Genomic DNA, 27900 nt, shown 5'->3' with positions numbered 1-27900 from the left:
AATACATACTTTGGTTCTGTCTCAATAAATGAGGACAAAAATCAGATCCCAGAAATGTTGGAGAATGAAAGGTTTAGTGAGAGGGAAGACTGAGGGAGATCAACATTAGGAGAGAAATGGTGCTGGGAAAACTGATGGGATTGAAGGCGGATAAATCTCCAGGGCCTGAGAATCAGCATCCCAGAGTGCTTACGGAGGTGGCTCTGGAAATAGTGGATCATCTTCCAGGATTCTATAGACTCTGGAACTGTCCCTGTAGATTGCAGGGTAGCTGACATCACTCCGATGTTCAAAAAGGGAGGTAGAGAGAAAGCAGAGAATCATAGATCAGTAAGCCTAACATCGGTACTGGGGAAAATGCTTGAATCCGTTACCAAGGACTTTATAGCGGAACATTTAGAAAGCAGTGGCAGGATCAGTCAAAGTCAGCATGGATTTATGAAGGGAAAATCATGCTTGACAAATCTGTTGGAATTCTTTGAAGAGGTAACCAGTACAGTTGACAAAGGGGAGCCAGTCGATGTGGTATGTTTGGACTTTCAGAAGGCGTTTGACAAAGTCCCGCATAAGAGATTGTTGTGCTAAATTAAAGCCCATGGGATTGGGGGAAATGTATTGAGGTGGATAGAAAACTGGTTGACAGAGAGGAAACAAAGAGTAGGGATTAATGGGACCTTTTCAAATTGGCAGGCAGTAACCAGTGGGGTACCACAGGGATCGGAGCTGGGACCCCAGCTATTCACAATATATATTAATGATTTGGATGAGGGAACAAAATGTAACATCTCAAAGTTTGCAGATGATACCAAATTAGGTGGGAGGGTGAATTGTGATAAGGATGCAGGGATCCTACAGCAAGATCTGGACAGGTTCGGCGAGTGGGCAAACCAATGGCAGATGCAGTATAATTTGGATAAGTGTGAGATTATTCATTTTGGAAGCAAAAACAGGAAGGCAGTTTACTACCTGAATTGTTGTAAATTGGGAAAGGGGAGTATGCAGTGGGACCTGGGTGTTCTTGTGCACCAGTTGCTGAAGGTAAGCATGCAGGTGCAGCAGGCGGTAAAGAAGGCTAATGGTATGTTGGCCTTCATTGCAAGAGATTTCGAGTATAGTAGCAGGGATGTGTTGCTGCAATTGTACAGGGCCTTGGTGAGGCCACACTTGGAGTATTGTGTGCAGTTTTGGTCTCCTTCTCTGAGGAAGGATGTTCTTGCTCTCGAGGGAGTGCAGCAAAGGTTTACCAGACTGATTCCAGGCATGGCGGGACTGTCATATGAGGAAGATTGACTAGGTTGGGATTGTCCTCGCTGGAGTTCAGAAGAATGAGGGAGGATCTCATAGAGACTTATACAATTCTAACAGGGCTAGACAGGGTAGATGCAGGGAAGATGTTACCAATGATGGGTGTGTCCAGAACCAGGGCAAAGCCTGAGGATTCAGGGTAAACCATTTTGGACAGAGATAAGGAGACATTTCTTCACACAAAGAGTGGTGAGCCTGTGGAATTCATTACCACAGGAAATAGTTGATGCTAAAACTTTGAATATATTCAAGAAGCATATAGCATTTGGGGAGAATGGGATCAAAGGCTATGGGGAGAAAGCAGGATGAGGCTATTGAGTTGGATGATCAGCCATGATCGTGATGAATGACAGAGCAGGCTCGAAGGGCCAACAGGCTTCCTCCTGCTCCTATCTTCTATGTATCTATGTGTAAGAAATTACTCAAAATACAATAGGATTCTATGACGTGAGGGGTAATGTATGGGGGTGGGGGTCTCTCATTGATGGGCTTTAATGGAATGAGTGGCCTTTTCCATCTCTGACTTTTCTTAACCTGTTCTATCATTCTTCCCTTCTATTTATCTCATTCTATTCAGTTTTCCTTTGTCATTATTTTAATCATCTTTCTTTGTTTCCCTCTCTACCTGTGCTTTTTTTCTGTTTCTCTTTCTGTGCTCTCTCGGTTTTTCTGTCTAATTGCGGGTTCATTAACAGCTCACACAACAATCACTGACACCCTGCGCTATCTTGATTCCAGTGACAGCACACAGAAATTGCTTTCTGTATTCTAATACAAATTTAATACAGTTATTAAATAAATATTTTCATCATTAGAAATTATTTTACACAATTCTCCAAAAGAAAACTGAATACAAAAAGTGTTCTGCCAGTTTCTCGGGAACAATACAGTGTTGTACTAAAATAAGTAAATAAAGCAAATGAAGAATTATTAACAAGACAATTAGAGGTGAGTTTATAATCTGTTGCTGTATGGGTCTCCTCCAAGCTTCAGTAAATATAATTGGACAGTGAATGACTGTTAACAACATCCAGCGATAGCGTTGAAGGAATTCACCCAGGTAGCTCAGATGCATTTTCCGTAATTTTCTTGGCGATTCACTCACTCGGACATCACTGTCAAATGAAGAGTTCCAAAAGCAGCATTTGAAGAGGATCATGGAAGAATAAGAGTGAACCATTCATCTTTTATTCTTCCACTCTAATACCTAATTAACTGATTATATACAACATTAAAGAGCCTCAGACACTCATCTCAACTTGGGGGTCGATGAGCCGAGCATCTTCATGGTTTGAATGGCGTCTTAATGGTTTTCTCTTCTTCTGTCACGGAATCCATGTGTGTCCTTTTGTTCTCCTCTCTTTGTGAAAACTATTTTAACTTTACTTCTGACTGAATTCTTACCCCCAACGCCTGGTGGTGTAGTCTCATCAATTGGAGTTGAGTAGAAAAATAAAGCATCTCATTTTTTAAAAAAACGGAGCTTGTTTATCCATTAGCTGTTTCAATTGTTACTGGAGAGAGATGGTGTTCGGACAATGGCTGTTTCTATCGAGGCCTGGAGTGTCTGGTGCGTTTAGTCCTGCTGGAGAAAGGGTAGTTGATGAACTCGAAGTGTCTATGGGTGTCCAAAGAGGACAGGTGACCCTTGGGCAATCTCTTCATGAAATGCACCTCCCTCTGGTGTTGCCTGGTCTTTGACCCTTTCCTGGGTCTCCCTTTCCGGGTGAAAGCCATGAACCATCCCTCGTACTTGGCATTCTGTAGAGCCGTGTAGTTATTCTCCAGCACAATCTCGGTGAAGACACAATCCTTGCTCTTCCCGCTTCGCTGTCAAGAGAAAGAGGACAGTGAATAAAGCTTCCATCCAGACTGACCCGCCACGCTCAGTCCCAATGTGCGGGCGTTGTGTGTAGCTCAGCTAAAAAGCATCTTTCTTTTAAAAACATCATTGGCGACCCGATAGATTAATATCGGTGAGGAATACTGGGGACTGTTCTGACCACGTTATTGTTTGCAGCCTTGAGACAACGCATGGATTGCCAAACTAACACTAGAAAGATTGAATCGGGGAGAGAGGGAGAGTGAGAGAGCGGGAAAGGATAGACAGAGAAAGGGGGAAGTTAAGAGAAAAGTGTGGGAAGAAAGGGGGTGAAGGAATTGAGTGAATAGGAGTGAAAGGGAATCTACAGACAGAGAGGGAGCAGAAGGCGAAGAGAGATGATTTTAAAGAAGTCAGAATTCGGGGAGTTTGGGAACACAGGGTAGGTGTGAGCCCAGGATACATATTCCTGACCCATGCAGTATAGAAGCAGCCGCCTCTCCTGAAGCAGGTAGCAGTTTCCATCTGCGGAATACACCCCCCTCCTCCTGCAGCCCGTGTGCAGGGCTCCGCGCTGGGCACTGCCAAATACAACTTGTCACAAGGAATAATATCAGCTCCTCGACAAGCAGATGGCGGGGCAAGCGGGGGCGCGGGCTGGCGGGTATCTGTCATTGCTCTTGGTCACAGAGACTCTGCCAGGACCCGCCACTCAGCCACTCAATGTGACACAGGATTAGACAAGTGGAAGCGGAGAGCGACAAGCCCCCAACTCCAACCGAACACAAGCCTTTAAAATAACCTCCACATCCCAGCATCAGACACTAATGACCCCATCCCCACAATACTTAATCCATTTCAAAAAACATCATGCCAAGAGTTCGGCTCGTGTATCCATACATTAGCTATTCAACCAACTATCTGTGCAGCTACCGGGATTATATTATATAAAATGGTCAGTATACCTATTTTATGTCTATAATGTCATTCACAGATTTTCCTACCGGGATTAAAATTCAGTATCTAGACATGCATCAGTTTAATAGACATTTCTCAGGAATTGGAAGGATTTGATGCGTTAAAATGACAGACAGCAATATTTTTATTGGGAGATTTGCAGTGATAAAGATTGGGACGGAGTGTAGGGGGAGGAGATAAATATATCTCCCCCCCCCCTTTATCATGACCTGAATCGATTTTCTGCATCAATTTCTGATTCTCTGGCCTTTCCTCTCGCACTATTACTGAGTATCTTTCCGCTATGCTGGCCCCCTTTCTCCCGCTCCTATCCAAATCTTTTCTTTCCCTCAAATGTGCACCTCGCTGTTTCTCTCTCACTATCTAGAACTCACGCTGTTTCTCGCCCCCCCCCCCCCCGTCACTATTTATCATTCACTCAGTTTATCTCTCACTCACTGTTTCTCACTCAGTGTTTCTCACTCAGTGTTTCTCACTCAGTGTTTCTCACTCCCTCACTATTTATCTCTCACTCAGTGTTTCTCACTCCCTCACTATTTATCTCTCACTCAGTGTTTCTCACTCAGTGTTTCTCACTGCCTCACTATTTATCTCTCACTCAGTGTTTCTCACTCCCTCACTATTTATCATTCACTCAGTGTTTCTCACTCAGTGTTTCTCACTCCCTCGCTATTTATCATTCACTCAGTGTTTCTCATTCAGTGTTTCTCACTCTGTGTTTCTCACTCCCTCACTATTTATCATTCACTCAGTGTTTCTCACTCAGTGTTTCTCACTCCCTCGCTATTTATCATTCACTCAGTGTTTCTCATTCAGTGTTTCTCACTTTGTGTTTCTCACTCCCTCACTATTTATCATTCACTCAGTGTTTCTCACTCAGTGTTTCTCACTCACTCACTATTAATCATTCACTCACTCCCCTCACTATTTATCATTCACTCAGTGTTTCTCACTCAGTGTTTCTCACTCCCTCACTATTTATCTCTCACTCAGTGTTTCTCACTCAGTGTTTCTCACTCAGTGTTTCTCACTCCCTCGCTATTTATCATTCACTCAGTGTTTCTCACTGTGTTTCTGACTCACTCACTATTAATCATTCACTCACTCCCCTCACTATTTATCTCTCACTCAGTGTTTCTCACTCAGTGTTTCTCACTGTGTTTCTGACTCACTCACTATTAATCATTCACTCACTCCCCTCACTATTTATCTCTCACTCAGTGTTTCTCACTCCCTCACTATTTATCTCTCACTCAGTGTTTCTCACTCTGTGTTTCTCACTCCCTCATTCAGTCACAATCATTCACTGTGTTTGTCACTCAGCATTTCTCACTCCCTCACTATTTATCTCACACACACTGTTTCTCATTCTCTCACTATTTATCGTTCACTCAGTGTTTCTCACTCATTGTTTCTCACTCCCTCACTATTAATCATTCTCTGTGTTTCTCACTATGTTGCTATGATTTTGTGCACGTGCTGATCAGGCGAGCGCAAATGGCAACGCGAGCCAAAGTCTTGGGACACTGGGAAAACAAGAATCACACTGCGTGAGATCTCGTTTGTCGATTCTTCCCGGCCCCACCTTCCTGGGCCGGCGCCTCATTTCAACAAAGGTTAATATAAGGAGCGGGCATCCCGTCATATCGACCCACCACGGGCGTGTTTGGAGTTCCCCAGAGGACAGTGCCAGCATATCATTGGGCAGGAGGGGGGGGGGTCCCTTTATCTGTGAGGTGGGGTTGCCTTTGTCATGTTGGAGGGAGGGGGGGTGTTGCTGTTCCTCTTACCCGCGAGGGGCAGGGGTGTAATTTTTTAATTGCAAAATGGGGAAACATCCCGCCATCGTGATGGCGTGAGCCACACCTGGAGATTTCCTCTGCTGCAGAATGTGGCGGGAAAAATCAACAGTGCAGCTTGTGATCTGCACGAAGATTTCCCCCCTCAGCAAGCACTCTGTGCAAATAACGGAAAATTCTGCACAGTGTGACTCATTCTGGCTGCTTCCCAGTTTCACTGTTCCTCACTCCCTCACTGTTTCTGACTCACTCACTGTCACAGGCTGGATTCTCCAATTTTGAGCCTATGTCTCCATGCCGGCGTGGAAACGGTGGCGTTTTCCGACAGAAAAAATGGGGTAAAACGGCCACCGATCAACCGTTTGGTTGGGGGCTAGCATCAAAGCAGCATAGTGTACCCAGCTCCATCTGTGGATATGGCCAGGAGAATTGTCAGGTCCGTGGCCACTCATGCACACAGCGGCAGCCTGCAGCAGCCGCGCCGTGCAACATGGCGGCGACCGCTCGCGGACCCAGCCTGTGAAATAGTGCCTCCGGTTTGGCCGTCTACGCGCCCCGGACCACCCCCCCCCCCAACAGTGCCACCAGCACCTGGCAAAGTTCCCGCTGCCAGCGGATTGGCCCTCCCCTGACTGTGGCGGCGCTGGATGGAGTCCGTAGCCACCATGCCAAGTTCCCGATGGATGAGACCAGATGCGACCGACGCCGTCGGGAACCCGGCTGGTCGGGGGCCGAGCAGCGGAGGGTGGGCCTGAGGCAATGTCATGAGGCAGTCGATACGCCGCTTTGGAGGGGGCGGAGCATCGTGAAAGTGGCACCGCCCCCAATTCGGTCGTGAACGGTGATTCTCTGGCCGATCGCCAAACGCGGTTTCGCCGTTGGTGTCCGGCGAATCCCACTGATGGCTTCTTTTCTTTTATATAAACACTTTTTTTTTGTTTTGAGTACCAATTAAGGGGCAATTTAGTGTGGCCAATCCACCTAACCTATATATCTTTGGGTTGTGGGGGTGAAACCCACGCAGACACGGGGTTAATGTGCAAACTCTACTCAGACAGTGGCCCATGGCCGGGATTCGAACCCGGGTCATCAGCACCGTAGGCAGCAATGCTAACCACTGCGCCACGTGCCACCCCTCCGCCAATGGTTTCTTAATCCCGCACCATTTGTCTCTCAATCATTGTTTCTCACTGTCCTTCATTTCTTTCTCTCTCACAGTTTGTTCTTCTCACCTGTGTCTCACTCTCTCACTATTGGTTGCCCTCTCTAGATGTTTCTCTCAATGCTTCTTTTGCTGTTATCCCTTCTTTCGCTATTTCTCCCTCTGTGTTTCTCACTCTCTTGTTATTTCTCATATTCTCGTTGTTTCTCACTCTTTCACACTCTCACTGTTTCTCCATTTCATTTTTCCTTGTTCTCTCCCTGATTCTTGCACAATTACTGTTTCATACTCTCGTTTCTTACACTATCACTGTCTCTCTTTATCGGTTTCTCACTTGCTATATGTCACTCTCACTGTTTCTCACTCACACTGTTTCTCTCTCTCTCTTTGTTTCTCATTCTCACTGTTTCTGTGGTTACAGATGAAAATCCAAGATGGCATGTGGTGCTCGGGTCAAGGATGTTTTCAGAGCGTCCATTGGACAATCTAGAGGAGGAGGGTTAGTATTCATGGGGGTGGCACACATTGGTACAAACATCAGGCAAGAAAGCAATGAGGGCCTGAAAGCAGAATATTGGGAGTTAGGAAGTAAGTTGAAAAGTAGGACCACAGAATTACTAATAGTGCCATGTGTTCGTCAGACCAGAAATAGCAGGATATATCAGATCCATATGTGGCTGAGGAGAAGGGGGGGTGTTCCAATTCCTGGGACTTTGGGACAGGTTCAAGGGGAGGTGGGACCTGTACAAACTGGATGGGTTGCACCTGGGCAGGACCAGGGCTGATGTCCTTGGGGAGTATTTGCTATACTGGTTGGGGAGGGTTTAAACTCAAATGGCAGGGCTTCAGGAATCTCTGCAAAGAGTCAGAGGAGGGGGAAACAAATAGAAGAACTAAAGACAGAAAGTGGAATAAGAAAAGTGATCGGCAGAAAACCAAGGGCCAAATCAAACACAAACACAGTGAAAAATAATGGGAATGGGACATTCCTTCATACATGGAGCATTAGCAATAAAGTGGATGAATTAATCACATAAATAGATGTAAATGGGTATGATAAATTTGGGATAACAGAGACGTGGCTGCAAGGTGACCAGCGATGGAAACTGAACATCCAGGGGTAGTCAGTATTTTAAAAAAAAATTTAGAGTACCCAATTCATTTTTTTCCAATTAAGAGGCAATTTAGCGTGGCCAATCCATCTACCCTGCACACCTTTGGGTGGTGGGGATGAAACCCATGCAAGCACGGGCAGAATGTGCAAACTCCACACGGACAGTAGCCTAGAGCTGGGATCGAACCTGGGACCTCGGTGCCATGAGGCAGCAGTGCTAACCACTCCGCCACCATGCTGCCCTCAGGGGTAGTCAGTATTTAGGAAAGACAGACAAAGGCAGTGGGGTTGCATTGCTGGTTAAAGAGGAAATTAACGCAATAGTGAGGAAGGATATTAGCTCCGACGATGTGAAATATGTATGAGTAGAGCTGAGAAACTCCAAGGGGCAAAAATCATTAGTGGGCGTTGTATACAGAACCCAAAACTTAGTGGTGATGTTGGAGATAGCATTAAACAGGAAATTAGAGACACATGCGACAAAGGAACATCTGTAATTCTGGGTGACTTTAATCTGTATGTTGATTTGGCAAATCAAATTAGTAACAATACCATAAAGGAGGAATTCCTGGATTGTGTATGGGATGGTTTTATTGTCGAATATGTTGAAAAACAATTAGGGAAGAAGCCATCCACAACTGGATATTGTGTAATGGGAAAAGAATAATTGACAATCTAGTTGCGTGAGGCCCCTTGGGAATGAGCGACCATAATACTAGGGTCCCGAGTTTAAATAAAGAAAACTATGATGGTATGAGGCATGAGTTGGTTATGACCGATTGAGGGAGGTTACTTAAAGGGATGACTGTGGATAGGCAATTGAAAACATTGAAAGAGTGTATGGGTGAACTGCAACAATTGTTCATTCCTGTCCGCACAAAATTATAATGGTAAAGGTAACCAAACTTAAGGAAATTAGAGAGGTTATTAGATCCAAGGAAGGGGCATACAAATTGGCCAGAAAAATAGCAGAATAGGAGAACAAAGGGATTGATTAAGAAGGAGAAAATAGAATACGAGTCCCTTACAGTCAGAATTAGGTGAATTTATTTTTAAAAATAAATTTAGACTGCCCAATTCATTTCTTCCAATTAAGGGACAATTTAGCGTGGCCAGTCCACCTAGCCTGCATATCTTTGGGTTGCAGGGATAAAACCCACGCAAACACGGGGAGAATGTGTAAACTCCACACAGACAGTGACCCAGAGCTAGGATCGAACCTGGGACCTCGGCGCTGTGAGGCAGCAGAGCTAACCACTGTGCCACCGCGCTGCCCTCGAATTAGGCAAATTTATAAAGGGGAACAAAGACATGGCTAATGAACTAAATACATACTTTAGTTCTGTCTTTACAAAGGAGGGCACAAATAACGTACCAGAAATGTTGGGGATCACAGGATTTAGTGAGAGGGAGGAACTGAAGGAAATCAGTATTAGCAGTGAAATGGTGTTGGGGAAATTGATGGGTTTGAAGGCAAATAAAACCCCAGGGCCTCATAATCTACATCCCAGAGTACTTAAGGAAGTGGCACTAGGAATAGTGGATGCAATGGTGGTCATCTTCCAAGATTCTATATACTCTGAAACAGTTCCTATGGTTTAGAGGGTAGCTAATGTAACCCTTCTACTTAAAAAGGGAGATAGAGAGAAAATGGGGAATTATAGACTAGTCAATTATAGACTTGGTAGTGAGGAAAATTCTACAGTCCATCATAAAAGATTTAATAGCATAGCACTTGGAAAACAATGGCTCTCACTGTTTCTCATTCTCCCATTGTTTCTCACTGTTTCTCAGTATTGCTGATTCTACCTCTCTTGCTGATTCTCTCTTTCTCAGTCATGCTCTTTCTGTCTCACAATCTGGTTCTCAATCTCTTTTCTTTTGATTCACTTGCTGATTAACCTTTCCCTACTCACTGTTAAATGTTATCCTCATCCTTTCTATTCCCATTTCTCTATATCTTTGTACGCTTGTGTTTCTATGTTGCCTTGTTTTCTGTCTCTCTCTGTCTTCCTCTCCATTTGGCCTCCTAATTGCTGTAAATTCACTGACTCACTGAGTTTCTGCACTCTCTATTCCTGTTTCTCTATTTTGCCCTGAAATTAACTAGCACTTAATTCTTCTGATTATTTGGAACACTTCATTGCTTCCATTAAACTATTAGACGGAGAAATGTTACCTGCAAACCTCAGTATAATGATTATATATCGCACACAGGCTCTGCCCATTTCGCTACATACCTCGCTAACCTATTTCACCCAATTTCTCCGTTTGCCCGAACACCTGATTCCAAAATCTTTACAATTTTGTTTTTAAAGTTTCTCCACCACTCTCACATTAACCCTTACCTTTCCAATCAGTTTTCCTCGCTTGTTCATACAGATGTAGAACCCAGATTCAGCTCCCTTGATGCGGACTCTGCTGCCAAATGTATCTGTCTCCACAATTAGTTTGGCTGCCTCGAAAACAAAGGGGTGCAGCAGTGAGTGTTTGATCAGCACAGTGTTTTTACATTCACGAAGCAAGCGACCCATTCTCAGCCTTTATCACACTGGTTATTGCACAATATAATGGGTGACTTTTCCCCAGATAAAATTCAACATCAGGTCAGCAGCAAAAGTATCTGGAAGGAGAGAATGGGTAATTTCTGCAGTCAATGAAGTTGTGCAACATTAGGCATGGGAATAGAAACTTTTTCTTTTTTTAAAAATTGAAGTACCCAATTGCCCCCCCCCCCCCCCCCCCCCCCGCCCCCCTCCGCCCCCAATTAAAGGGCAATTCAGCATGGCCAATCCACCTACCCTGCACATCTTTGGGTTATGGGGGTGAGACCCACGCGAACAGGAAAACATTTTTTTATTCCACCAACCAAGCATCATTATCATCAAACACAGGCACAGCATGGAGTTAGATACAGAGTAAAGCTTCTTCTGCACTGTCCCCATCAAACACTCCCAGGGCAGGTACAGCACGGGGTTAGATACAGTGTAAAGCTCACTCTACACTGTCCCCATCAAACACTCCCAGGACAGGTACAGCACGGGGTTAGATACAGAGTAAAGCTCCCTCTACACTGTCCCCATCAAACACTCCCAGGACAGGTACAGCACGGGGTTAGATACAGAGTAAAGCTCCCTCTACACTGTCCCCATCAAACACTCCCAGGACAGGTACAGCACGGGGTTAGATACAGAGTAAAGCTCCCTCTACATTGTTCTCATGAAACTCTACCAAGGTAGGTACAGCATGGGGTTAGATACAAAGTAATGCTTCCTGTATGTCCCCATCAAACATTCCCAGAACGGTACAGCACGTGGTTATATACAGAGTAAAGGTCACTCCATACTTATCCAACTATTTGTCTCAAGCCCCCCCTCAGTGTTTTCATCAAATGCCCTCCAATATGCCTAACACACCCATTCTCTGTACAGATGCTGCTTAATCTACTAAGTGTTTCCAGCAATTTACTTGTCAGCCTGTTTTCACAATGGGCAATTAGAGCCATCAATCTTCGATAGAACTGTATCCAGATTCCTGATCTGATCACACAATGTGCTGGTGGTATAATCCAGGAACATATCAGGCCCTCCAAATTGTCATCTTCGTCGACCACATAAGGACGTACCATGGGGCCTCAGGCCATTTAACCTATTGTCTCATTGGAACATATAAAATTCTTAATGAGTTTGACAGAATGATGCTTTCTTTGGCAGCGGCGTCTAGAACTAAAGGCTAATCTCAGATGTCTGTCTATCAGAGTTTGAAATTCAGAGAAATGTCTTCAGTCAAAGGATTGTGGATTTTTGAAATTCTCGAGCCCACAGAGCTGTGGATGCTCCATCACAGTTTGAGATTAATAGATATCTCAATACTAAAGGAATCGGGGGATATTGAGATAGCGTGTGGGAAGGTGGAAGATCAGCCAGGATCTTCCTGAAAGGCAGAAACACCTGGTCTTGTTTCTTATTAAATCCATGTTTTCATTTAGATCCATGTACCCAACATTGCTTGGGCTAAGAGCACCCACAAAAATCAACCCCCTTAAAGGCAGAACAAGCAGAAAAATCAATACACAACTAGAAACAAGTTGTCTCCTCTGATATTGCTAAGACTTGGGTGACACCATTTGAAAACTTCTGCAGCAATACAGCAAAAGCGTTCTCAGCAGCATCACTTAGCAGCAACAGTGTATTACCTAGAATTACAATATTAACCTATGTGGTGTCACCAGGGGCTGGCTGTGTGCTGGAAGAAAGGTACTTTCCTCATAAGATTCCCCGGTTTCTTAACAGAGCCAACTTGGTGAATGCAAGGAAGGTGCCTTGGAGAGTGAGAATTTTCTGTGTGCATACTGTACCTTTGTTGCTAACCTCGGACTGTACGAAAACCCTGATGTGGATTAAACTTTGGCCTGTATGAGAACCCGTTCTGGTAATCTGACTGTCGCTATTATATATTGTGTTGAGTTTTTCCTGGGAAATGGATTTGCCGTCCAGGTTTAAATAGGGACATGCTGTGTGTAAAGTTAGGCTCAAAGGTGTTTATTTCTATTCTTTTCTGTTTTGCGGAGCATCTGAAGACTTTTAAATAAACGTTCAGTTTGGCTATTTGGAAAACTGTGTGAGCTATGGAACTGAGTGTTTTCCACCCCGTCTATCATGATCCCCACCCCTGGCAGCATCACACCTATTAAATAAAAAGGAATTAAATATTTTTTTAATGGATATAGCATCTTTCACAATCTCAGCTTGTTCCAAAGTGAATTACACCAATGATATACTTTTCATCACTGTCTTATAATGGGAGGCACAGCAATCAATGCTGCACTCGGCAAGATTCAACAAACAACAGGAAGACAAAGGCCGGATAATCTGAATTAGTGATGTTGGTTGAGGGATATATATTGGCCAGGACTCTTAAGGGGAAAAGCTTCAGCAATTTATCAGTTCGAACCATTTCCTTAATACATTCCAACTAATGTTAAGCTGGATATGTGGAGCTCTTCAATGAATTGAGTTTCTGCTTTAGCATTGCTTCATTTTTCCTTCCTTTCCCGAAGCATTTGATTGACTTGTTCGGGCACCATGGGTGGTAGTTGCTGTTTGCCACCTGGGTGTGATTTATGGCTGACTGCTTAACAGCGAAGGACAGCACAGACAGAGCAGACCCTGGCCTTACCTCATGCCCACACACATGCTCCATCTGACATCAACCAACTCAGCACAGACTGACAATCTAAGTTAGGATATTCAAAAGCAAACTTTTGCAAATCTGAAGCAAAAACCGAGATGCTGGAAATACTCAGCAGGTCTGGCAGCATGTGTGGAGACCTTTTACTGAGCTCGAAAAATAACAGTTTCTCTCTCCTGTTTTAATCAAGCATTTTCCACAACTCACTGGAGAAACACAGAGTTACCAGTCATAATAGACATTGCACTAGCAGTTGTGTCAACAATTGCTAAGGTGTCAGCCTAGCCTCACTGGTTAGTACTCTTGTTTCCAATCCAGGAAGTTGTATCTTCAAGCACTACTCCAAAGAGTCGAGCACATAATTCTAGCCTGACACTTCCAATACTGAGGGAGTGCTGCACTGGCAGAGGTGCCATTCTTCTGTCATAGAATCATAGATGTTTACAGCATGGAAACAGGCCCTTTGGCCCAGTTTGTCCATGCCGCCCAGTTTCTATCACTAAGCTAGTCCCATTTGCCCGCATTTGGCCCATATCCCTCTATACCCACCCTGCCCATGTAACTGTCTAACCATTTTTTAAAGGAAAACATTGTACCTGCCTGTACCACTGCCTCTGGCAGCTCATTCCAGATGCTCACCACCCACTTGTGTGAAAACATTTCCCCTCTGGTCTCTTTTGTATCTCTCCCCTCCCACCTTAAACCTATGCCCTCTCGTTCTAGACCCCTCTACCTTTGGGAACAGGTTGACTATCTTTCTTATCTATGCTCCTCATTATTTTATAATGTGGAGATGCTGGTGTTGAACTCGGGTGAGCATAGTAAGAAGTCTTACAACACCAGGTTAAAGTCCAACAGGTTTGTTTCAAATCACTAGCTTTCGGAGCGCAGCTCCTTCCTCAGGTGAATGAAGAGGTATATTCCAGAAACATATATATAGACAAAGTCAAAGATGCAAGATGATACTTTGACTGCGAACATTTGCAGGTAATTAAGTCTTTACAGATCCAGAGAGAGGGGTAATCCCAGGTTAAAGAGGTGTGAATTGTCTCAAGCCAGGACAGTTGGTAGGATTTCGCAAGCCTAGGCCTGATGGTGGGGGGGAATGTAATGCAACATGAATCCAAGGTCCCGGTTGAGGCTGTACTCATGTGTGCGGAACTTGGCAATAAATTTCTGCTCGGCAATTCTGCGTTGCCGTGCGTCCTTGGATTCATGTCGCATTACATTCACCCCCCACCATCTGGCCTGTGGAATTCAGGACAGAATGTAGTTGAAGCCAATAAGCAGATAGACATAGCACTGAGGGAGAAGGCGATCAAAGGATATGGGGAGAAAGTGGGATTAGGCTATTGAGTTGAATAATCAGCCATGATTATAATGAATGGCAGAGCAGGCTCAAAGGGCCGAATGGACTCTTCTTGCTCCTATTTTCGATTTCTCTATGTTCACCACCAAGCTCGACTCACTAATCTACTAACGTTTGCAAACACATACTTTTAAATTTCGAATACCCACTTATTTTTTCCCAATTAAGGGGCAATTTAGCATGGCCAATCCACCTAATCTGCAATCTTTGGGTTGTGGGGGTGAAACCCACGCAGGCACAAGGAGAATGTGCAAACTCCACACAGACAGTGACCCAGGGCCGGGATCGAACCTGGGACCTCGGCGCCTTGAGGCAGCAGCGCTAACCATTGCACCACCATGCCACCCTAGATGGGTTTCAACATAAGGGGTCTCTCAATGATAGTGGGGGCGAGGAGGAATTTCTTTCCTCTGAGAACAGTTAATGTTTGGAATTTTTTTCCACTCGATGTGACTAGTAAAGGAATGTGGTCTCACAAACCAAGAAGTCACAAAGTTATCAGACTATGTAAGAAATTTATTCTGAAGATATTTAAACTTGTTTAATATCTGTAATACTGCTAGGTACTTTCTGTTTAAATTTGCTTCTGTACGGTTGTAATTAAATTACAGGCTGGGTAATTAAATATCTTCAATTTCATAGATAGAATTTACAGTGCAGAAGGAGGCCATTCGGCCCATCGAGTCTGCACCGGCTCTTGGAAAGAGCACCCTACCCAAGCCCACATCTCCACCCTATCCCCATAACCCAGTAACCCCACCCAACACTCAGGGCAATTTTGGACACTAAGGGCAATTTATCATGGCCAATCCACCTAACCTGCACATCTTTGGACGGTGGGAGGAAACTGGAGCACCCGGAGGAAACCCACGCACACACGGGGAGGATGTGCAGACTCCGCACAGACAGTGACCCAAGCCGGGAATCGAACCTGGGACCCAGGAGCTGTGAAGCAATTGTGCTATCCACAATGCTACTGTGCTGCCCTTCAAGGTGGAGTAATACAGAATTTTGATTAACGAGGGAGTCAACTATTACATGGGACAGCTGGAAAGTGGTATTAAGGCCACAATTAAATCAGCCATGATATTATTGAATGGTGGAGCAGACCCAAGGGCCAAGTAGCTATTCCCCCTCCTATATCTGATCTGCTTATATTAAGAGCAAAACAGAAAGGAGGACACAGCTTGGGCCAGCTGTGGCAAGGACCATGTCCAACCATCCCAGCAGGTAGGGAACAACTATCTCATAGCTTCTTGTATGGTCCAGTAAGCCCTGTGCTTAAATGTCCATGCCACGGGGACCGAGCTCCAGGTAACACTACAGCCTGGGAGAAACGTTCATAGGCAAGAGAAACTGGGCATTAAAGTTCACCAGAGGATTGCAAACTCTCCATTCCTGACATCAAGATATCCCAAATTGTTTCAAGTTTAATCAAGTTCCTTTTAAATTGTGATGCTGTGATGTAGGAAATGAAGCAGCCAATTTCCATTCAATAAGATCCCATAAAACACAATGGCTAATTCTGCAGTTTCAGTGATTTTGATCGGGTGATATACAACATTGTAAAAGATTGGTCTAAATCCCGGATTCTGAAACATTGTCATTGAAAGCTCCATTTTCAAATAGATCCATAATCACAGCCACCCAATCTGCATTAATGCCTATATGAAGTAAAAGATTGTTTTTAAAGGAGCACGAAGAGAACAGGAGCGGCGGGAGAGAGAGCAGGAGCGCGGGGGGAGAGAGAGCAGGAGCGCGGGGGGAGAGAGAGCAGGAGCGCGGGGGGAGAAAGAGCAGGAGTGTGGGGAGAAAGGGCAGGGTGCGGGGAGAGAGAGCAGGGACCTGGAGAGAGTTGAAACTCAGAGAACAGATCATGGGAAGAGCAGGAGCATGTGGAGAGCAGAGCACACAAGTGATAGTCACTCACTGCTTACTCTTGACCACAGTTCCCTGGACAGTCACCCATCTGGCAGGCTGACCTGCATTGCACAACCCATAGAAGGTTCCTGTTTAGCCCCAGGGATATGTGGACCCCAGTTTGAGATGTGCTGGTCTGAATGATCAAACTTTAGTTATGCCAATTTCTAATTATTGTTTATGAACATTATTTTGTTCTTTTACAGAAATATATTTAGCTTCCTAAAGATCTGGACAACATTTGGACTTGGACTGATAAGTCACAAGTAACATTCACGCCACACAAGTGACAGGCAATGACCATCTCCAGCAAGAGAGAATCTAAGCATCTCCCCTTGACCTTCGGTGACATTACCATTGCTGAATCAACATCCTGGGGGTTACCATTGACCAGAAACTGAACTGGACTAGCTACATAAATACTGTGGCTACAAGAACAGGTCAGCTACTGGGAATTCTGCAGCACTTCCGGACTCCCCTGTGCATTGTCTACAAAGCTCAAGTCAGGAGTGTGATGGAACACTGTCCACTTGCGTGAATGAGTGCAACTCCAGCAACACTCAAGAATCTTAGCAACATCCAGGACAAAGCAGCCTGCTTGACTGGCATCCCATCCATCACCTTCAACATCTGCTCTCTCCAAACCGACACACAGTGGTAGCAGTACGCTCTATCTACAAATTGCACTGCAGGAACCCATCAAGGCTACTTTGACAGCACCTTCAAAACCTGTAATCTGTACCATCTCGAAGGGCAAGGGCAGCAGAGACATGGGAACACCACCATCTGCAAGTTTCTCTCCAATCCACTCACCATCCTGATTTGGAAATATATTCCGTCACTGTCGTTGGGTCAAAATCCTGGAATTTCCTCACCAACAGCACTGTGGATGTACCTACACCACACGGACTGCAGTGGTTCAAGAAGGCAGCTCACCGCCATATTCTCAAAGGCAATTAGGGATGACCAGTAAATGCCAACAATGCCCAAATCCAGTGAACAACTTAAAGAATAAGCACTGATGCATCCCCCAGCTTTGTTTTACTGAATTCTAACTGGGGATAGATGCATGTTTGTTTTCAGCAGTGTCCTGTATCCAGAGCTATTTCCTGGTGTTATAACCCACAATTGCACTTTTAGTATGAGTACTTTCATTTCACACTGACGTTGCAATTTTTTGTTTTATTCATTCAGGGGATGTAGGCATCACTGGCTGGGCCAGCATTTATTGCCATCCCCAAGTGCGTTTCAACTGAGTGGTTTGCTGGGCCATTTCAGAGGTGTTTCAGAGTCAACCACATTGCTGCGGGTCTGGAGTCACACGTAGGCCAGACTAGGCAAGGACGGCAGATTTCCTTCCCTAAAGGACATTAGTGAACCATACGGGTTTTTACGACAATTGACAATGATTTCATGGGCATCATTAGACTTTTAATTCCAGTTTTTTTATTGAATTCAAATTTCACCATCTGCCTTGGTGGGATTTGAACCCAGGTCCCCAGAGCATTGCCCCGGGTCACTTGATTACTAGTCCAATTCTACTATAAATGCAGCTTGACCCGCATGTCAGGGCCTGACCTGTCTGGAACAAAGTGGTCTGAGACATCCCAAAGGTCGCAGATTCATTCAACTTCACTTGGAAGTTTGGGCTTCTACACAATTTACACTCTGCACAGCCACTAAATATGTCACATATGAATGGACCAGCATTGGCTGGTGAAAAGACAATTTTGGTTTAGGAAGAATTTTTTTCAGTGAAGAAAACTGAACAATTTGACAAGCAACGTTTGTGGTCATGAAAAGGTTTGGCTCATTCAATAGACAGTTAGCTAAGGTAATGGAGAATGTAATTTTTTAAATCTGTCTAGATGATCTAAGATGTGCTGATTGACTGCTTCATCTGAAATTACTTGCAAACTTGTGATTTCACACACAGGACTTGCAACACAAATACACTGACGCATATTCAGCCACTCACACAAATACATTCAGACATTCTCTTAGACACACTCGTACCTTCTTCACACATGCTCCTACCCATTACCTGCTATTTGTGGAGAACTAAAAATAGCCAGCAGGCTGGATTTATACCGCTAGGTGCCCACCCCCGGGCAAAGTAAACCATATAAGAATTCCATGTATTTGCCAGGCTTTTATTGTCAGGAACAACAGTGACTTAATAACTTTAGAAATATTATGTGCAGTTTAATGCAGTGATCATCCTGAAAATTTTACACTGGGTGTGAGTTCAACCTGATGTGAGACAGCTCAAGTGGGATCTCACACCTTTAGGTTGCATTCACACAATAACCAGAGCATTTGAGAGAAGTGATTTGCTAAAGTCCCACTTTGCTTCACTCTGGAGACAGGTTCAGCAGTGCACCTGGATTTACACTGCAGCTGCAGCATTGGTGTGAAGGGAAACCACCGTGCTATGGTTTTGGTGCAAATGCGACCTTTGTGTGTCGCAGTGTCAGTGAGACAGCTCCTTTTGTGTGCATGCACACCTAAAATCATTCTATTCGAAAGTGGAATACAGTGTTAAGAATGGATTTGGTATCATAGGCCAATAATTTGTAGACAATGCATTGAAATCTGTGTGGCCTCTCAATACATGTAAATTGTGAATTGGCACCAGGAGCTGTTTAATTGCTGTTACAAACACAAAGGGTTTGCTAATTGTCTTCATGGAAGGAAACCTACCACTGCTATCTGGTCTGACCTACAGTCCAATACTAAGATCTCTGAAATTCTTACCAACTCATGCCAACTTGGCATGGGCAATAACCATAACCACTCATACCAACTTGGCATGGGTAATAACTATAACCACTCATGCCAACTTGGCATGGGCAATAACTAAAACTATGCCAGTGTGGCTATACCCTGAGACAAGTAAAACCCCTGAAGCTAAATACATCTTCAGTTACCAAATAATTATTTTGTACAAAATAACTTCTGATCTTCAAATATGCTTAAAATAAAATGCAAAATCTTCCAGCTTCTATTTGCATAAATCTTTTCATCTCTAATTAAGAACAATCTGTTTTTGTTAGGGTTACACATTGGCAGATATGGAGCTGGGATCTTTTCCTGGGAGCAGAGGATCAAGATACCATCAATCACTAGCAAGAGTCACCGAAACCATCATCAGAACCACTGACCATAATCAATCGGAGGTTGGAAAGTAAGCGGTGAGTAAGTCTGTGAAGCTACACCACAGTTAAGAGGGCATGGGCTAGACAGCTAGTTTGTAATGCAGAACAAGGCCAGCAGCGTGGGTTCAATTCCCAAACCAACTTACCTGAACAGGCACCGGAATGTGGTGACAAGGGAGCTTTTCCCAGTAACTTCATACTCGCGACAATAAAAGATTATTATTATTATCATCAAGGTGACTGTTGGAATATAATGTGGAGCCGTGTGAAATTACCCAGTTTGGTAATAAGAATGGACAAGGCAAGAGACTGGCAAACATTGTTAGTTTGAGGGGTTTGGTTGTCCTTGTGTCACAGAAATGTAACATGTAGATCCAACAAGCAATTAGGAAAACAAATGCTACATTAATCTTTAGTGCAAAGGAGTTTGAGTATGAGGGAGGAAATCTAGCTGCAATTGATCAGGGCTTTTGTGACATTTGGAGCAGTGAATGGCTGTTCTCCTACTGAAGGAAAGATGTACTTTCCTTAGAGGGGGTGTAACAAAGATTTGTGGACTGATTCCTGGGGATGTGGAAACATTGAATAGAAAATCTTTTATTTCCTGTAGCTTTACTGAATGAGAGATGATCTCATTGAAACATAGAAAATTCTTTGATGGAGTTTCAGGACAAATGCTGAGAGATTGTTTCCCCCTGGCTGGAGAATCTAGAACTAGCGAGTCATCGCCTCAGGATAAGAGGGTGACCATTTCGGAGTAAGATGAGAAAGAATTTCCTCACTCATGGCTGTGAATCTTTGAAACTATCTACCCCAGGGCGCTATTAATTCTCAGTCTTTGAGTATATTTAAATCTGAACTCTAGATTCTCTGCGTCTAGTCTAATCTAATCAAAGAAAATGGAATAGGCCTGGAAAGTGGAGTTAGTGTGAAAGTCAAACCCTGTTTTTAATCGAATGGTGGAGCAGACTCTAAATATTTTGATTAATATAAATAACCAGGTCAACGAGATAAAATTAACTGAGGGACAAATTAAAGGAACAGTCCCAAATGGAAACTGCCATAAACAAAAAAGGAATCACAAAGGAAACTTAAAACACTAATTCAAAATGTGATTAACAGGGCGAATGGGGCACCCCAGCCCCGATGGTGCCCAATGAGAACGGAGGGTGCCCATGGACACGACATGCTTGGAGCAGATTATGACCCAGTGCTGTTTTATGTTCAATCACCACCACCAGACACCAGAGCCAAACCAGGCAATTAATCAATCACAGACTTAAGCAAGCGGTACAAATAAATACCAACATTAATTACCACAACAAATCAACCAACCAGCATAACCAATAAAACAACCAAACCAAACCAGCCAGTAATCCCCAGCACCACAACCATCTGGAAAAGCCATCGCCTGGACGAAGGTTCGAGAAGGATGAAAGCTGCTGATTAAAAACCGCCAGAGAAGAGAGCAGGCGGACAGAGCGATTCTTTTTAATTAAATAAAGAGGGAAAAACAAACATTAATTGAGGGGAGGGGCGGAATCAATCGATCCGTTGGGCAGTAAATAGGGTTGAGTATTGATTTAGTGGATTGTCCAGAGAGACAGGGAGAGAAATTCGCAGATGGAAAAAGCAGATAAGTGAATCCAGGAGGGATTGCACCTCTCTGGGCGAAAAGAGGCAGACAGAAGCTTCAGTTACTGAAGCAGGGAGTGGGACAAGGGGAGCAAATGTCATTATTGGAACGCGGCTTTGCTCCTCCGCGAATCAAACATGAAATAGATTTAGCCCCGTTCACTGCTGAGATTGTGTTTGGAACTCGATCTATTCAACTGAGCAGAATGTGGAGATCTGCCCATCTCACAGGCACTGCTAGTCTTTGCAAACGGTGAAATTCGGCAGAGGTGGAATTATCGCAATAGCCCCGGATAGTCCATCCGCCAGCCCTGTGCCCGGGAGGCCCCGTACCCGGGGGCCCTGTGCCCGGGAGGCCCCGTACCCGGGGGCCCTGTGCCCGGGAGGCCCCGTACCCGGGGGTCCTGTGCCTGGGGGGCCCCGTACCCGAGGGTCCTGTACCGGGAGGCCCCGTACCCGGGGGTCCTGTGCCCGGGAGGCCCCGTACCCGGGGACCTGTGCCCGGGGGTCCCGTACCCGGGGGGCCTGTGCCCGGGGGGCCCTGTGCCTGGGGGCCCTGTACCCGGGGGGCCCGTGCCCGAGGAGCCCGTGCCCGGGGGGCCCTGTCCCCGGGGGGCCCAGTGCCCGAGGGTCCTGTGCCCGGGAGGCCCCGTACCCGGGGGTCCTGTGCCCGGGGGGCCCCGTACCCGAGGGTCCTGAACCGGGAGGCCCCGTACCCGGGGGTCCTGTGCCCGGGAGGCCCCGTACCCGGGGACCTGTGCCCGGGGGTCCCGTGCCCGGGGGGCCCTGTGCCTGGGGGCCCTGTGCCTGGGGGCCCTGTACCCGGGGGGCCCTGTGCCCGGGGGGCCCTGTACCCGGGGGGCCCTGTACCCGGGGGGCCCGTGCCCGGGGAGCCCGTGCCCGGGGAGCCCGTGCCCGGGGGGGCCTGTACCCGGGGGGCCCTGTGCCCGGGGGGCCCTGTGCCCGGGGGGCCCTGTGCCCGGGGGGCCCTGTGCCCGGGGGGGCCTGTACCCGGGGGGCCCTGAGCCCGGGGGGCCCTGTGCCGGGGGCACTGTACCGGGGGGGCCTGTGCCCGGGGGGGCCTGCACCCGGGGGCCCTGTTCCCGGGGGCCTGTATCCGGGGGGCCCTGTACCCGGAGGGGCCTGTACCAGGGGGCTAGCATGCCAGGGTTTGCTGAGGATTCCTAATCCCCTCTTCCCGACCCGGTCCATGAAAATTGCGAAGCAGCCAGTCAACCGTAAGTAGTTTAAAACAAGCTGAATATTGTCTCCGGTATAGGGGAGAGGTCCCGGGGCCGAATATCAGAGCTGGTGTCACCCCGGGGCCCTGAGCCTGAGCCCAGGACCCTGACCCTGAGTCCGGGACCCTGAACTCGGGACCCTGACCCTGAACCCGGGACCCTGAACTCGGGACCCCTGACCCTGAACCCGGGACCCTGAACTCGGGACCCCTGACCCTGAGTCCAGGACCCTGACCCTGAGCCTGGGACCCTGAGCCCAGGACCCTGACCCTGAGCCCGGGACACTGAGCCCGGGACCCTAACCCTGAGCCCGGGACCCTAACCCTGAGCCCGGGTCCCTGACCCTGAGCCCGGGACACTGAGCCCGGGACCCTGAGCCCGGGACCCTGACCCTGAGCCCGGGACCCTGACCCTGAGCCCGGGACCCTGACCCTGAGCCCGGGACCCTAACCCTGAGCCTGGGACCCTGAGCCCGGGTCCCTGACCCTGAGCCCGGGACCCTGAGCCTGAGCCCAGGACCCTGAGCCTGAGCCCAGGACCCTGACCCTGAGCCTGGGACCCTGAGCCTGGGACCCTGAGCCCGGGACCCTGAGCCCGGGACCCTGAGCCTGAGCCCGGGACACTGAGCCCTGACCCTGAGCCCGGGACCCTGAGCCTGAGCCCGGGACCCGGGACCCTGAGCCCGGGACCCTGAGCCTGAGCCCGGGACCCTGAGCCTGAGCCCGGGACCCTGACCCTGAGCCCGGGACCCTGAGCCTGAGCCCGGGACCCTGACCCTGAGCCCGGGACACTGAGCCCGGGACACTGAGCCCGGGGCCCTGATCCTGAGCCCAGGACCCTGAGCCCGGGACCCTGAGCCCAGGACCCTGAGCCCGGGACCCTGACCCTGAGCCCAGGACCCTGACCCTGAGCCCGGGACCCTGAGCCTGAGCCCGGGACCCTGACCCTGAGCCCGGGACCCTGAGCCCGGGACACTGAGCCCGGGACCCTGAGCCTGAGCCCGGGACCCTGAGCCTGAGCCTGGGACCCTGAGCCTGAGCCCGGGACACTGAGCCCGGGACACTGAGCCCGGGACCCTGAGCCTGAGCCCGGGACCCTGAGCCTGAGCCCGGGACCCTGAGCCTGAGCCCGGGACCCTGAGCCTGAGCCCGGGACCCTGAGCCTGAGCCCGGGACCCTGAGCCTGAGCCCGGGACCCTGACCCTGAGCCCGGGACCCTGACCCTGAGCCCGGGACCCTGACCCTGAGCCTGGGACCCTGAGCCTGAGCCCGGGACACTGAGCCCGGGACCCTGAGCCTGAGCCCGGGACCCTGAGCCCGGGACCCTGAGCCTGAGCCCGGGACCCTGACCCTGAGCCCGGGACCCTGACCCTGAGCCCGGGACCCTGATCCTGAGCCAGGGACCCTGACCCTGAGCCCGGGACCCTGACCCTGAGCCAGGGACCCTGAGCCCGGGACCCGGGATCCTGAGCCCGGGACCCTGAGCCCGGGACCCGGGACCCTGAGCCCGGGACCCTGACCCTGAGCCCGGGACACTGACCCTGAGCCCGGGACCCTGACCCTGAGCCCGGGACACTGACCCTGAGCCCGGGACCCTGACCCTGAGCCCGGGACCCTGACCCTGAGCCCGGGACCCTGAGCCTGAGCCCGGGACCCTGAGCCTGAGCCCGGGACCCTGAGCCTGAGCCCGGGACCCCGAGCCTGAGCCCGGGACCCTGACCCTGAGCCAGGGACCCTGACCCTGAGCCCGGGACACTGAGCCCGGGACCCTGACCCTGAGCCCGGGACCCTGACCCTGAGCCCGGGACCCTGAGCCTGAGCCCAGGACCCTGACCCTGAGCCCGGGACCCTGAGCCTGGGACCCTGAGCCCAGGACCCTGAGCCTGAGCCTGGGACCCTGAGCCCAGGACCTGAGCCCAGGACCCTGAGCCTGAGCCAGGGACCCTGAGCCTGGGACCCTGAGCCTGAGCCCGGGACCCGCGGCCTGGTCCTGTTCTCTCTGAGTGAGGTGACGGAATTGCGATATTTTACTCCGTTTTTACTCAATTGCTATTATTTCTCTGCCAGTCTCTCCTTACACGCCCCCTTTACACTTTCTCTTTCACCATCGGTTTTTTCTCGCCTCGGACACTTCCTGACCCTCATTTCTTTCAATGCGTTTATTCCCGCGTTCTACTCTTTTAATTCTCTCTCCTATCCCCGCATCACTTTACCCACTCTCTCCCTGCAATGTGTCCCCCTTTCCATTCAGTCTCTCTTCCACCCCCTCACCTCTAGTGTCTCCTCTCTCTCCAATGTTTCTCGAATCTTTCTCACACGTACACACACACCTGTGTCTCTACACACTCAGGCACTGGCACTTTCACATACACTCTTACACATTCTCTACCCACTGACACGCAAAGCCTCGCACACAGACCCAGACACACTCTCACACTCACTCTCTCACACTCACGCACTGTCAGATTCTCTCCCTTCCTCACACTCTCTCTCCCTCACTCTCACACTCACACTCTCACATTCTCTCTCTCCCTCCCTCTCTCACACACTCTCCCAGATTATCTCCCTCCCTTTCTCTCTCACACACTCACACTCTCTCACATTCTCTCTCTCCCTCACTCTCTAACCACCTCTCTCTCGGATTCTCTCTCTCCCTTTCTCACGGACACACTCACTCTCTCTCAGATTCTCTCTCTCCCTCCCTCTCTCACACACTCACTCTCTCTCAGATTCTCTCTCTCCCTCACTCTCACACACTCACTCTCTCGGAGTCTCTCTCTTCTTTCTCACGGACACACTCACTCTCTGGGATTCTCTCTCTCCCTCCCTCACTCTCACTCTCTCTCTCTCTTACCGTACTTGTCTCCATCCTCCGCCTTTGCGTTAATCTTCTTGCCCAGGACCTGGACGTGTTTCCCGCTGGTGCGGCTGTATAGTTGGTAGGTGCGGATTAGCCTCCTGCTGAGCCGGTCTGTCTGCCTGGTCTGCTCCCTAACGTGCTGTGTAAAATTAGGCGGTGACTGATAGGTTACCTTTAAAGAAAATACAATATACAATACACGTGTACATTAAACAATCACAGATCCAGACAGCCGCCTTCAGACTGAGGCACCGTCTGTGCGGGAACTTCCTTCGCTCCAAGAATATTTCCTCCTCAATTCTTTGCTTGTTTAAAATATATATATTATTAAAAATAGTTTAATCAATTAGCAGAACCCTCGCTCTCAGAATAGTTTCAGTTCCATTAACGGGCTCGGTGGTGCCAATGGTTTAATAAATAAAAGTGAATCCATCCGGATTCTCTCTTTCTCTTCTTGAGCTATGTGGATATTGTGCTGGGTAAGGATTCCAGTCAGTGGCTCCCGGAGCTGGGGGCAGGAGGTGCTGGTGCCACCCAGGGGGTGCCTGGTGCCAAGGGGAGAGGTCTGGTGCCAGCCAGGGGGTGCCTGGTGCCAAGGGGAGAGGTCTGGTGCCAGCCAGGGGGTGCCTGGTGCCAGGGAGGGAAGGTTTGGTGCCAGGGGGTGCCTGGTGCCAGCCAGGGGGTGCCTGGTGCCAGCCAGGGGGTGCCTGGTGCCAGGGAGAGAAGGTTTGGTGCCAGGGGGTGCCTGGTGCCAGCCAGGGGGTGCCTGGTGCCAGCCAGGGGGTGCCTGGTGCCAGGGAGAGAAGGTTTGGTGCCAAGAGGTGCCTGGTGCCAGCCAGGGGGTGCCTGGTGCCAGGGAGGGAAGGTTTGGTACCAGGGGGTGCCTGGTGCCACCCAGGGGGTGCCTGGTGCCAGGGGGGAACATCTGGTGCCAGCCAGGGAGGGAGGGTCTGCTCTGGGTTCACCCAGCCGGTTGCCCGTGTGTGTTGGGCGCTCTCACATCACCATTCCTTCAATTGCAGTTGGATTGGTCCCAGAGTTTACATAATGCCATCAATTTATAGGCGGGTTGCTAATGACATAAACATGTGTAAGAGAGCGGGACTGTAATTCCTAACTCCCTCTGTCTTTCTGTGTGCCTGTGAGCCGCTGGGTTACTCACTCCTTCACCTCAAACCATTTTACCTTTTCATTTCCAACTCTTTCCCCTCCAACCCCAGCACCCTTTCATCCAATTTCTCACTAGTTTATCCCCGTTTCTGCCACTCGTTTTCCCCTTTTCTCCCTCTGTCTTCTTTCTATCCCTCTCTCGAGCTCCCTCTCATTTTCTGTTCCTCGGCCTCTGCGATGCAGCCGATCATTTCTCATCTGCCCCCTTCCCTGCACAGTTTATTCCAGAGCCACCCTCCTATCCCCGACACACAGACACATCCAAACACTCCCAGAAACTGCTCCGGTTTAAAAAACAACCCTCTCTACCAGTTTGAGAGACAAGCCATCAATGTTCACGTTATTTTACTCCACTCAGTAAACCAAAAACAAAAGAACAAATAAATAGAGAGAAACATGAAATAGTGACACCGACCTGAGCTTGGAAGCAGAGAGCCAGTAACTGCAGACACCTGAGGATTGAAGGGAGACAGTTAGAGAGCTCGGTATTCATAGCCAGGGGGAGAGTGACTCCATACTGCAGCTTCACACAACTCAGCAATATTACTGCCAATGTGTACATTCTAATCAACACAAAGCACCGACTGATTAACTTACAAATAACTCAGCCGAGTGGATGCGAGACGCATTCTTGATTTTGGATGAATCTTGTTGGTTGCAGGTTTTAGTCAGCGATTTAAATGTCAATGGAAGAGGTAGACAAGAAAGCGCAGTATGCCTGTAACGTGCAGAGTGAGTCTCCGGAGCGGGTTCAATCCCCGGCAGGATCCCTGAGCAGGGCAGTGCGGGGGGGCCGGAGTGAGGAACCTCCAGGCGGGACTCACACCTCACGCAGTTCCCGCTCTCCTGTTTTCGGGGTGGATGTTGAAGGGGAGAGAGAGGATTCTGTGGTTCAGGAAACTGGCAGTTGGCGATATGTCTGGTGAAAGGCAACAGTCAGATGCCACGATCAGGGACTGGTCCAGGCTGCAGAGACCGGGCAGATTAATGTCCAGAGCTGGATGACATTCACACAATACTGCCGCCTCTCTCTCTCTCTCTCTCTCTGCTCTTCTGTTTGTCTGGCGATGGGTAAAGGGTGGGTGGGGGGGAGTTCTGTGCCCAGACCCACAGCAGCTCCCTCACACACAGCAGTGTCCAGATGCCGAGTCTCCGCTATTCTGGAATAGTCTGTGTGA

At 48.3% G+C, this 27900-nt stretch overlaps 1 protein-coding gene and 1 long non-coding RNA gene across 4 annotated transcripts in view; one reads left to right on the top strand and one right to left on the bottom strand.

The window, feature by feature from the left end:
• Positions 1-1765: 1765 nt before the first annotated feature.
• fgf8b (fibroblast growth factor 8 b) lies at positions 1766-27778 on the bottom strand. Of its 2 annotated transcripts, none has more exons than XM_038822091.1 (5): positions 27320-27778; positions 27138-27174; positions 25547-25724; positions 10529-10635; positions 1766-3135 (listed from the first exon to the last, which is right to left on the bottom strand). In XM_038822091.1, exons 1-5 carry the CDS (start codon positions 27349-27351, stop codon positions 2854-2856), a joined length of 636 nt encoding a protein of 211 aa, XP_038678019.1. In that variant the 5' UTR covers positions 27352-27778; the 3' UTR covers positions 1766-2853. The 2 variants fall into 2 exon arrangements, with proteins under 2 accessions (XP_038678019.1, XP_038678020.1); XM_038822092.1 differs by having other exon boundaries at positions 25547-25691.
• LOC119979610 overlaps positions 18157-27900 on the top strand; it is a 48938-nt gene continuing 39194 nt past the window's right edge. The window contains exons 1-2 of one of the 2 annotated variants that reach the window (XR_005463762.1): positions 18157-18462; positions 19716-19853. This is a non-coding gene — a long non-coding RNA (uncharacterized LOC119979610). Of the gene's footprint in view, positions 18494-19715; positions 19854-27900 lie in introns of both variants that reach the window. The other variant, XR_005463761.1, reaches the window with a different exon arrangement.

Source organism: Scyliorhinus canicula, chromosome 16 (assembly GCF_902713615.1).
Source record: "Scyliorhinus canicula chromosome 16, sScyCan1.1, whole genome shotgun sequence".
In the NCBI taxonomy this organism is placed as follows: domain Eukaryota; kingdom Metazoa; phylum Chordata; class Chondrichthyes; order Carcharhiniformes; family Scyliorhinidae; genus Scyliorhinus; species Scyliorhinus canicula.
The sequence above is the reverse complement of the archived record's forward strand: the minus strand, read 5'-3'. Positions and strand labels throughout refer to the sequence as shown.